Source organism: Canis lupus, chromosome 26 (assembly GCF_003254725.2).
Source record: "Canis lupus dingo isolate Sandy chromosome 26, ASM325472v2, whole genome shotgun sequence".
NCBI classification, from domain to species: domain Eukaryota; kingdom Metazoa; phylum Chordata; class Mammalia; order Carnivora; family Canidae; genus Canis; species Canis lupus.
The window spans coordinates 24,752,666-24,765,632 of record NC_064268.1 but is presented as its reverse complement, the minus strand read 5'-3'; the positions used below and the strand labels follow the sequence as shown (position 1 = coordinate 24,765,632).

Here is a 12,967-nt window from a genome sequence, read left to right as displayed (position 1 = left end):
TACTTTAACTCCTAGAATAACAATTTAAAAAATACAAAAGGTATAGAGCTAAAAAGTCAATGCAGGAAATAAAACGTAATACTAATAAATTCTAAATGACTATGGCAGAAAAGGAGAAACAGAGAAACAAAAAACAGATGTAGGCTTCAGCCTAACCGCACCAACAATTACATTAAATATAAATGAATCACACACTCTAATTAAAAAGCAGAGATTGTCAGGGATGCCTAGGTGGTACAGTTGAGTGTCTGACTCGGGGTCATGGGATTGGGGTCTGCATTGGGCTCCACACTTGGTGTGGAGACTGCACGGGAGACTCTCTCCTCTTTATTCACCCTCCCATGCTCCCTCACTCACCCACTTTCTCTCAAGTAAATAAATAAATCTTTTTAGGGATCCCTGGGTGGTTCAGTGGTTTGGCGCCTGCCTTTGGCCCAGGGCATGATCCTGGAGTCCCGGGATCGAGTCCCACGTTAGGCTCCCTGCATGGAGTCTGCTTCTCCCTCTGCCTGTGTCTCTGCCTCTTTCTCTCTCTGTCTCTCATGAATAAATAAATAAAATCTTAAAAAAAATAAATAAATCTTTTTAAAAATAGCAGAGATTGTGACTACATAAAAAATTAAGACACAACTATATGCTGTTTACAGGAGACAAGCTTATTAAATATGAAGACAGAGTGGGAAAGGTAAACCACATAAACTGTAAATACAAAAAAAGCTAGTGAGGATATTTTACTATAAATCAAAGCAAACTTAGAGAAAAGAAATATAACAAAAATAAAAAGATTCATTTCAAAATGATAAAAGGGAAAATTCATGAGGAAAATGTAACTATCCCAACTGTATATGGACCAAATAACAGCGTCTAAACACATGAAGTAAAACTGACAGTATTACCAGGAAAAATAGATAAATCCATAATCATAGCTAGCAAATTTTAACATTTTTCTCTAATAATCGATAGAACAAGTAGACAAATAACTTGTAAGGATACAGAAAATTTGAAGATGACTACCAACTTGTCCTAACAGACATTTATAGAACTTCACACCCAGCTAATATAGTATGAACATTCTTTTAAAGTGCACATAGGAAAAAATAAAGTGCACATAGAAGGTTCACCAAAACAGACCACATAAAAAAAAGAAAAAAAAAAAAAAAAACAACAGACCACATATATTAACTACAAAACATGTCAATACATTTCTAAAACTGAAATTACATAAGGTATGTTTTCTAGTCACAATGGAATTAAATTAAAAACAATAATGTATCAAGGAAATTCCTATTTTTTTAAAAAAGATTTTACTTATTTATTCATGAGAGACACAGAGGGGTTGGGGCACAAATACAGGCAGAGGGAGAAGCAGGTCCCATGCAGGGAGCCTCACGTGGGACTCGATCCCGGGTCTCCAGGATCACACCCTGGGCTGAAGGAGACGCTAAACTGCTGAGCCACCTGGGCTGCCGTGGAAATTCCTATTTGAACACTAAATAACATATTTCTAAATAAACCATAGGTCAAGGAAGAAGTTACAAGGGAAATTAGAATATATTTTTAGTTGATGATAAAAACACAGAATTCAGAATTTGTGGGATAAAGCTAAAGCAGAGGGAAACCTTACAGCTTAAAATTTTCTCAAAAAGAAAGATTTAAAATTGAAAAGTTACCCCCAACAAAAAAAGAATAGGTGGGTGCACCTAGTTGGAGGAGAATGCAACTCTTGATCTCAGGGTTGTGAGTTCAAGCCCCACACTGGGTGTAAAGATTGTTTTAAAAAACTAAAAAAAAGGGGAGGGTGATTTGTGCTCCTATCTTAAGAAGGTTAAAAAGGAAAAAGAAGGCAAATTAAATCCAAAGTAAGTAGAAAAAAAAAAGTAGAAAGAGATACAAAAGAAAAAGTGGAATCAATATAAGAAAAATATATAATAAGAAAATTAGCAAAGCAAAAGTTTTTTAAAAAAGCAAAATCCTGATAATTTGTAGCAATACTGATCAAGAAAAAAAGAGAAAAAAATACAAATTACCCAAATCAGGAATGCACAAGGTAGTATCATCAGAGATTCTAGACATTATTAGAGGGCAGCCCCGGTGGCGTAGCGGTTTGGCGCCGCCTGCAGCCTGGGGACCTGGGATCGAGTCCCACATCGGGCTCCCTGTGTGGAGCCTGCTTCTCCCTCTGTCTGTGTCTCTGCCCCTCTCTCTCTGTGTCTATGAATAAATAAATAAAATATTTTTTAAAAAGACATTATTAGAATAATAAGGCAGTTTTGAACAGTTTTATGCCAATATATTTGATACCTTGAAGAGAATGAAAAATTCCTTGAGAAACAGCATACCAAAACTGACATGGAAAGAAACTCTTGGTAGCTCTATATCTATTTTCAAAATTAAATCTGTAATCAAAAACATTTCCATAAAAGAAACTCTAGGTCCAGATAATTTCATTAGCAAATTCCATAAAAAATTTAAAGAAATAACAAAGACACACATTACAAGAAAACTACAGACCAATATCCCTCATGAAAGTACATGTATAATTTTTTAATAAAGCATTAACAGAACAAAATCAACAACACGTGAAAAAGATAATATCATGGCCAAGTGGGGTTTATCTCAGGAATACAGGGTTGATTGAACATGTGAAATCAGGAAAACCATATCATCATCTCAATAAATGCAGAAAAAGCATCTGGCAAAATTTAACCACCCTTCATAATAAAAACTCTCAATAAACTATGAATAGAAGGGAACATTCTCAATCTAATAAAGGGTATCTATAAAAATACTCAATGGTAAAATACTGACTGCTTTTGTTTTCCCCTAAGATTGGAAAAAAGACAAGTATGTGTCCTCCCATTACTTCTATTCAATACTGTATTGGAGATGTTAGCTAATGCAGTAAAGACAAAAAAAGCATACAGACTGGAAAGGATAAAGTAAGCTGTCCTTATTTGCATATGGCATGATTATGCAGAAAAGCCTATGTAATTAAAAAAAAAAAGACAGACTCAAACCGGAAAGCAAATTTAGAAAGGTCATAGAACAGAAAGTTTCAGTTGTATTTCTATATACTAGGAAAACAGTTGGAAAATGAATTTAAAAATAATTCTATTCACAATAGCATCAAACAAATAAGGTATTTAGGAATAAAACCCCCAAATCACTAATCGTAAGAGAAAAATATTGATGAACTGGACTGTAACAAAATTGAACATTTCTGCTCATCAAAAATACTCTTATTTATATATATATACATGTATACATTATATATATATATGTGTATATATATAACCAATATATACATCCACACCCTGTGATCGTTTCAACATATATATATAGAACATACATATATATAAAAACCACTTTGCTCTCAATAGAAAAAGAATACCTGAGAAAATGGAAATGCAAGCTACATTACTGGAAGAAAATATTTTTCTTTTTTTATGATTTATTTATGTATTTATTTGAGAGAGAGAGAGACACACAGAGTGTGCAAGCATGGTGGAGAGGGAGAGATTATCTCAAGCCGGCTCCCCGGTGAGCACGGAGTCAGAGACAGGGCTCTGAGATCTCACAATCCTGAGATCATGACCTGAGTGAAACCAAGAGTCAGATGCTTATCTGACTGAGCCAACCAGGCGCCCCTGGAAGAAAATATTTTCAATACAAGAATATAGAAAGAACTTTGAGAAATCAATAATTTAAAAAAAGACTCCTGAAACCAATTTTTTTTTAAAAGCTAAGGGGAGGGGGATCCCTGGGTGGCTCAGCGGTTTAGCGCCTGCCTTTGGCCTAGGGCACGATCCTGAGTCCTGGGATCAAGTCCCACATCAGGCTTCCTGCATGGAGCCTGCTTCTCCCTCTGCCTGTGTCTCTGCCTCTTTCTCCCTCTATGTCTATCATGAATAAATAAATAAAATCTTTAAAAAAAAAAAAAAAAAAAAAAAGCTAAGGGGAGGGAAGCCCTGGTGGCTCAGCGGTTTAGTGCTGCCTTCAGCCCAGGGTGTGATCCTGGAGATCCAGGATCGAGTCCCACATTGGGCTCCCTGCATGAAGCCTGCTTCTCCCTCTGCCTGTGTCTCTGCCTCTCTCTCTCTCTGACTCTCATGAATAAATAAATAAAATCTTTTAAAAATAAATAAATAAAAGCTAAGGGGAAAGAACTAAATAGATACTTCGCAAAAGAAGATACACAAATGGTCGATAAGCACATGATAAAGGTTGAATCAGTCAAAATCTGTCTGGAATTCAAAGAAAGAAAATTAGCTCAGACTATTTTACTCAGAAAGAGCAGCCCAACCATTAATCAGATCAGAACAGACACCGATAAGGCCAGCTACAAGGAAACATGGTTTCTCCCAAGGCTAGGCAGCAGTTGTCAAATGCCACTCAAAAGGGCCTCTTTTGAGTGGTTACTGCTTCCTTACCAAGGATGCCCCAGACAAACTTTGTTGTTTCCACTTATTCCTAAGGGCACACATAACAGTATTCCCTAGTGAACCACATTTCTCATCCCTCCCAATTTTGCCTCAGGAATAGTGACCAATCCAAAATCAACCTCTGTTTCTCTTTCCTCTCTTCAGAATCCTGTAGTGGAAACTCAAAACTTACAAATTCCTTTCCCTCAGGAGGAGCACCATCCCAGAATTTCTGTGGAATTCCCTCCTTCAAGGCAATCAGTCTGACTTGGTAAAATGACAGGATTTTGATCCTGGCTGGTTAGGCCTTAAAAAGATGCTCAGCATTATTAGTTAGCAGGGAAGTAACACAGTACTCCATATCCACCAGAATGGTTCAATTAAAAAGACTGTCAAAACCACAGGATCTGGGATCCCTGCGTGGCGCAGCGGTTTGGCGCCTGCCTTTGGCCCAGGGCGCGATCCTGGAGACCCAGGATCGAGTCCCACATTGGGCTCCCGGTGCATGGAGCCTGCCTCTCTCTCTGCCTATGTCTCTGCCTCTCTCTCTCTCTGTGTGTGTGTGACTATCATAAATAAATAAAAAATTAAAAAAAAAAAACCCACAGGATTGGTTGTATTTCTGTTGATGAGGATGTGAACAACTAGAATTCTATCTGCTGGTGGGTGTATGATGATGTGACCCCCTGTAAGATGAAGCATATCTCCACCCTGTGAACCCGAATCAGCTTCTAGGTATCCGTCCAAGAGAAATGAAAACATAATCCACTTAAATGTTCATAGGAGATTTATTCACAATGGCCTCAAACTGGAAACTATTTATATGTTAAAATGGATCAAAACATTTTTTTAAATTTTTATTTATTTTTTTAAAGATTTTATTTATTTATTCATGAAAGACAGAGAGAGAGAGAGAGAGAGGCAGAGACCCAGGCAGAGGGAGAAGCAGGCTCCATGAAGGAAGCTGGACCCCAGGATCCCAGGATCACGCCCTGAGCTGAAGGCAGACGCTCAACCGCTGAGTCACCCAGGTGTCCCCATTGTTTTATATTCATACAATACCACTCAGCAAAGAAGAGACTGAACTACTACCTGACAATATGGCTCAATCTCCAAAACATTACGCCGAACTTTAAAAGAAGTCAGATACAACAGAACTACTGTGTGATCCCATTATTTAAAGTTCAAAAATATGCAAAATTAACCTGGGATGATAGAAATCAGAACAGTAGTTACCTATAGGGGGTGGCATGGGAACGGACTAGAAGGGGGCATGAGGGAGCTTTCTGGGGTGATGGAAATGTCCTATACCTCGACTGGGCTATTGATTATCCAGGTATACCATTTGTGAAAACTCATCAAACTGTTTACTTAACATCTGTGCCTTTCACTATGAATTCTAGTTCAATTAAAAAAACAAACCAGTCCTGTCTCATTCTCAGTATACTATTTCACTGGTAGGTGAAGTAACTACCATTTTTCGTTAATCTCACTATTAAATTCTGTCCATATTACTAAAATATTAAACAAATACCCTAAAAAAAAAAAAAAAATAAAAAAAAAAAAAAAAAAAAAAAAATAAAAAAAATAAAAAAAAAAAAATAAACAAATACCCTAAGAATTACAGAAAGATAGAACATACACATTTTGGGGGAACTTTGATTTGCTAAACTTCAAACCCAACCTATTAATATTCATTTACCAGGAGAGTCACAAATCAATTCTAGGGGTTAGAGGGGGGAGGGGAGGGGAAGGGTGACATTTTGAGCTGGCATTCTGCTTGCAGTCCACATGGATCATCTCACTTACCTTTCATGACAACCCTATGAAATAGGACTACTGTCAACTCATCTCCATTCTACATTTGAGGAAACAGGCTCAGGGAGACTGAGTAGCTTGCCCAGGGTTACAGAGCTGGCAGGCAGGTAGAGCAAGGGTCTGAACTCAGGCCTCTCCAGTTTCCAAGCTAGGCTCTCCATTACTCTGCTCCCTTGTGAGCAGGAAGGCAGGAACCTAAAAAACTAAGTTTTCTAAAAAGATCCAACTAAACCAAAACCAGGTAAAATCCAAATCAGGCCTCGGTAACCCTTCAAGCCTCCTGGCTATTCCCCATCTCCAATTCACCCTTCACCCTTTGTCTCAGGAATGCTTCCCAACAAAAATCCTTTTGGAAACTCCTCTTGGTTGTTTTGAAAGTACCCTCAACCTTTGAAAATCCCTATGGCATGCCAAAATACAAAAGAAGTAACAGAACCAATCATGACTTTGTCTGTAAAAGAAACAAAGGAGAGTGTGTGTTAAGTAGTAAAGCCACTTTTCAAACAGAATCTTATACCAGGCCTCATACAGGAAGCAGGGAAAGGTGAAGTCATTCTCTCTGCAGAAAGGGCAGAGGTGAGGGCTATCCCCTTGCCAGCCTCCAATTCCCCAAGACTGCCTCCTACAAACTTCTTGGACTTTGTGTGAAGGACTCCTAAAGTTCTGGCTGAACCTCTCAGACTAGCATTCAGACTCCTTCAAAGTCAAGATCACTACAACTTCTCCCAGCGTCCCTCCCATATCCCTCCCTCTCGTCTCTCTGTCCTAAATTGACAGGACACTGTTCTCAGGGCAATTTCCAAAACCATCACTTTACTAGTTATACATACCTGCTCAAACATCTATCTGTTACCTTTTTCTGGGGTTAGGCAATCCCCTCAGTCTGGCCCTTGTCATCCTGCACACTCTTCCCATCCATCCTCAGCCCTCAGTTCACAGCATGCCTCTCCCAGGGACTTCCCTCAACACTAGCTCTGAGCTCTAGAACTCAGGGCTGACAAACTGGGGACACACATCTATTCTCTGGCACTGTTCTTCAACTGTTTCTTGTGTATCATTCTTACTTCCTCACAAAGAAAGTTTCTACAAAGTCATCAAAAAGATCTTCCTTTTGATCTAGCAGAAAGTCCCTGGAGTCAAGGAGATGTGAATTTAAACTCTTGGCTCTGCCACTTATTGCTTGTTTCACATGGGGAGTCATCAGTCATTTTGAGCCTGTTCTCTCAGCACTGCTGTGAGAAAGAAATTATTAATGAAGGTGATGTCGTCATAGGCGAATAAGCTTATATATTTGTTTCCTTTCTCCCATCACACCATACCCACCACAGTAGCAGACATAGAGTCAGCAATTATAATTTCTTTGTTACATTTTGCTAACCTGTGGCAAGGACCCGCTATGGGCAAGTTTGCCTCTGTGGGAGCTAAAAAGACATAGCTCTGCTCCTTGCCCGTATTAATTTCGTTGATGACTGTATCTCAAGACTTCAAAAAGCTAGGTTTAGTAGAACAGGAAGCAAACATTTCAGGGAAATCACACTCAAGAATGCCTGCCAAGGTCTAACCACGTTCTGATCCAGAAAGCTAATGGGCAGCTTTAATGGAGCTCACACTGGCTTGCAATGAGGATGGGGCATAAAACTCAGGCTGTTTTGAAAGCACTTGCAATAACGATGAGCAAAAGCTTTCCCAGGGGAAATACTGGCTGGTTTTTCCTGCTAGATGAAATCAGTAGGCCCACCTAATTGAAAAACCAGGAAGAACCAGGGCCTAGGGGGCTGGGAGGCTAAAAAAAACCACCACAAATGGCCATGTGGGCAGCAAAACCAGCCCTAAGAAGCCAGCACAGGCAGGAGCATACCGCATACCTGTGAAAGCGTGCTGCTCTTGCATTGAGAACACTTTCCTGCTGGTGCCATCGCCAGAATCTTCTCCATGTGTTGAAGGCCGCAGGCAGGGCTCTCTGTTGGAAGTGACTGTCTGCTCTGGACCGCAGCCGCTACAGTAACAACAAATGACCTTTATTTGTACTTTACGTTATTTAAAAAATGACCTTTCAGGGTCACACTCTGACAGACGGTTGCTTTCTATACAAAATTGAGAAAAAGATTAAAATCATTATTTTTACTTTGTCAACATGACAGGTGAAAAATGAAATACAATAGGGAAAAAATTTTTACTTTAATTAAAATAGGTTAAGCATCTCTTCATGTGTGTGCACGCATGTGTATGTACATGTATCTAAACGTTTTGTCCTATGTAGTGAATGTTCATACCCATTGCCTGTTTTACTGACTGCCAGTATTTATTTACTTATTTTTAAAGATTTTATTTATTTATTCACGAGAGACACAGAGAGAGGCAGAGACATAGACAGAGGGAGAAGCAGGCTCCCTATAGGGAGCCTGATGCAGGACTTGATCCCAGGACCCCGGGATCACAACCCAAGCCAAAGGCAGATGCTCAACCACTCAGCCACACAGGCATCCCATGACTGCCAGTATTTAACTCAGTCATATACATGGGCTTTTTGAACCTTAAGAAATGTATCAGTCCTTTGTCACATGTGTTACCAACATTGTTCCCACCCCGCAATACATCTTTTGATTTTATTATGTTTCTTTATTTTTTTAAGATTTTATTTATTTATTCATGATGGACACAGAGAGAGAGAGAGAGAGAGAGAGAGAGAGAGAGAGACATAGGTAGAGGAAGAAGCAGGCTCCCTGTGGGGAGACCGATGTGGGACTCGATCCCGGAACTCTGGGATCACACTCTGAGCTAAAGGCAGATGCTCAACTGCTGAGGGGATGAGATGTCAACACCCAGGCGTTCCTGTGATGTTTATTTGTAATAAAGATTCTGTAAATTTTTATGTGATTATGAAAGGCTACTACTATTTCACTGATTATCAGTAGGAAGACCAACAACTGACATAAAAATATATGTACACCTCCATGATCCAAAACTGTGTGTGTGTGTGGGAATAAAAGCATATACATATGTGTGGGGCTTTTTATTTTATTTTTTGTTTAAGATTTTATTATTTATTCATGAGAGACACACACATACACAGAGAGAGAGAGGCGCAAAGACACAGGCAGAGAGTGAAGCAGGCTCCATGCAGGGAGCCCGACATGGGACTCCATCCTGGGTCTCCAGGATCAGGCCCTGGGCTGAAGGTAGCACTAAACCGCTGAGCCACCTGGGCTGCCCTGTGTGGGGCTTTTTAAAACAGGACCTCCAATTCTTTGGATTTCCTCCTTCACTAAGAAGTCCCCTTGAATCTGGGCGGGACAGTGACTGTTTTGACTAACAGAATGGTGAAAGTAACCATGTGATTTCTGAGGCTAGGTCTTTATAAAAGCCATACAGGGTGGCCCGGGCGACCTTCAGCCCAGGGTCTGATCCTGGAGACCCAGGATCGAGTCTCACATCGGGCTCCTTGCATGGGGCCTGCATTTCCCTCTGCTTGGGTCTCTGCCTCTCTGTGTGTGTCTCCCATGAATAAATAAATAAAATCTTAAAAAAAAAAAAAAAAAAAAGCCATACAGCTTGTGTCTTGTTCACTGTGACACTTTTGGAGTGAGCAACAACATAGGAAGTCTGACTACCCTCAGGCCACCATGCTGTGAGGCAATTCAAGCCTCTTAGAAAAGCCCAATGTAGGTTCTCCGGTTAACAGTCCCAGATGAGCCCAGTCTTCCAGTTATTCCAGCCCAGGAACCAGCCATGTGAGTGAAGAAACTTCCTAGAGTATCCTAATGCCTTGCCATTAGAACTAGCTGAGCCCCCTGTAATCATGGAGAAGAGACCTGACATCTTTGCTATGTCTTGTTTCAATTTTTGACTCACAGAACCCATAGGTACAACAACATGGTTGTTCTCTTAAGCCACTGAGTTTAGGGTGATTTTTCACATGGAAACAGAAAACTGAACAGTGAGCGTGTGTGTGTGAGAATATAAGGTACACATTCTCCCACGCACACAGAGGGAAAAAGATACCAAATTTACTCACCAAATGTTATTTTAAGATTATGGGTATTTTCATTTTTTTCTTTTATCTCTTCCTACACTTCTCAAATTATAATGTCTATATATTGCTTTAGGGCATTTACATTTTCAAATGTAAATAAAAGTAGAAGCAACAGTTTAATGAATCCCCATGAACTTACCATCCAGTTTCAACAATTAGCAAACATTTTGCCATTCTTTAAGTATTGCTTTTTAAAAAGAAACTCACAATAAGTAATATTTTTCTTTTCCTGAAATAGAAAGAATTGATGTTCTTTTTAAAGAACTTGATGTTCTCTGATGTCATCTCCTTAGATGACATTCAGATTGTTAGCTAAAGATTTGAAAAAAACAACAGCAACTAAGCAGGACTCTTACTATTTTTCAGATCTTCTATATCATACAGGCCATGCAAAAGCAGTGTGCAGAGATAAGAACACTGACCCTTGACCTTCCACCAATGCTGGGTCCCCATGTCAAGGGGCTCTTTTTCTAGGAGGAAAATAAAAGACTCTCTGCTTCTTTTCTACCTTGAATAAACACAACCTTTCGACCCTGGCACTCAGTTTTTTTCTAAAAGGTCTCTATCTTTGGTTGAGCGTACATTAAATGAGCTTAAAAGACCAAGTGGCAACGTCCTTTCAGAAACAGCCACATAATCCAAAGGAATGTCAAAGAATGCAGCAATTCTAAGAATTTTCCAGGTGGAGAAGGCAAACCATGCCCTGGGCTGGCATCATGTAAACACCAAGAACTGAGATGATCCTTAGGGAAAACTCTGAAGCAACCCGTGGCAGTCCGTTTGTTCACTTGTTTGTTCATTCATTCATTAAAATATTAGTTGGCATCTACCCTCGGTTAACACTCTGCTAAAGGAGAAGAAAGACACATGTTCTACCCTCAAGTAGCTCACAGGCTGGCAGGGAAACAAGCCAGGAAACACCTAGGCCAAGAACAAGCTGACAAAGCCACACAGGAGACAGGGTCTGAGGACGAAGTAACATCTGAGCCTGAGCTGAAAGGGTCGGAGGGACACAGACTGCAAATACAATGAGAAGTGCAGTTAGGGAAGAACCGGCCACTTAACTGGCCAGAGTACAGTTGTGAAGGAACAAAGAGGCTGGTAACAGGAAAGTGTGGAGAAATCCAGGGACCAGCTCCCAAAGGAGTTTATAGACCCTGCTAGAAAATTCAGATTCTCTCCCAATATTAGGAGGGAGCAGCCAAATTCTTTAGATTCACCTGTTAGACTCTAGCGGCAAATGGAGGTGAGGGTGGAGGGAGCAGTAGGAAATAACTGGCAGGAGTTTGCTTTGTGTCTCCCGTCTCACCAAGGATGGCCAAAACAAGGCATGGGTAGCACACTAACCACTGCAATGCCCATGTGCGCACTATGGGTGGAACAAAATTCCTCTAAGCCTAAATGTGGCCTTGAAACCCTTCCTGGTTCACCACTCAAACAGCTGCCACCATCATTAGAGCTGGCCTGCCAGATCACATGTATTTGCCACCCTGGTGCTAAAATACAAGACCTGTGGGAGCAGGAAGTCTATCTGCTTTTTATCACAACTGTACAATCAGTGCTTAGCACAGTGTCTGAGGCACAGTGTCTGCTCAATGAGTCTTTTTTTTTTAAGATTTTATTTATTTATTCATGAGAAACACAGAGAGAGAGAGAGAGAGACAGAGGCAGAGGGAGAAGCAGGCTCCATGCAGGGAGCCCGATGTAGGACTCGATCCCAGGACTCCAGGATCACGTCCTGGGCCAAAGGCAGACGCTCCACCACTGAGCCACCCAGGCGTCCCTCAATGAGTCTTTTTTTTTTTTTTTCAATGAGTCTTTTTTAATGGAACTGAATCTAGGGCACATGGCTGGTGGCTGGTTCAGCCAGAAGAACATGCGACTCTTCAGGGTCGTTGAGTTTGAGCCCCATGTCAGGTGTAGAGATTACTTAAATAAATAAAACTTAAAAAAAAAATGGAATTGAATCCTTTCTCAATCTGCCTTTACTAATTCACCAGACTGATCCCCATGTCCTCCCACCTGCTGTGGGTACCTGTCTCACTGTTCAGTGTGAGAACATGGCACTTATGTTCTGTACTTTTCTCAGTATTTCCTGATGGCTGGCTAACTAATATAGTACGTGAGTAATGATGTGAATGGAATGGCTAGTAAGAGCTCATCATTCTCAGAAAGCACCTGCATTTTCACAGCAGATGAAGGAATGGGGCTTATGCAGACTTTCTGATATCACTAAAGGGATCTGGGGAAATACTTTAGAGCTTTTCACAGCAGCCTCTCTTCCAAATTAGACTACCACGACCTCTTAGCATAGGTCCTTTCCGAGAATCTCTCCAGAACAAATGGGTCCAAGAATGTCAGCCTGTGGAGCCACCTGCTATGAATTACTTACCTGCTTGTACCGCCTCTTCTGAGTATACTGTAACCATGATTTGATACACTTGCGTAGCAATGTCATTCTGAAATCAAACACATAACACATACTGCCTGTTGTACTTTCAGGTTTAGAGTTTTTAAAATGTTTGTTTTTAAGGCCAGAAAATCTGAGTGCAGTTACATCTTCAGCGTTAAAGGCACCTCACTGGTTTTACTCTAGGAAACAGGGAAGTAAGAACCTATTATTCAATGCAAAATCTGTCAGCCCCTATTTGGAGCTATGGCCTGCCCCAAATTTTGACAACTCTCTTATAAACCT

General features: G+C 40.4%; 1 protein-coding gene across 10 annotated transcripts in view; it reads right to left on the bottom strand.

The window, feature by feature from the left end:
- The window catches only part of SFI1 (SFI1 centrin binding protein), a 99,673-nt gene that overhangs the window by 17,037 nt on the left and 69,669 nt on the right, over positions 1-12,967 (bottom strand). For all 10 annotated transcript variants that reach the window (XM_025474611.3, XM_025474612.3, XM_035706638.2 and 7 more), the window contains 2 exons: positions 12,665-12,731; positions 8,105-8,235 (listed from right to left, as the gene is read on the bottom strand). In XM_025474611.3, coding sequence (XP_025330396.1) covers positions 8,105-8,235; positions 12,665-12,731 — 198 coding nt within the window. The remainder of the gene's footprint in view (positions 1-8,104; positions 8,236-12,664; positions 12,732-12,967) is intronic.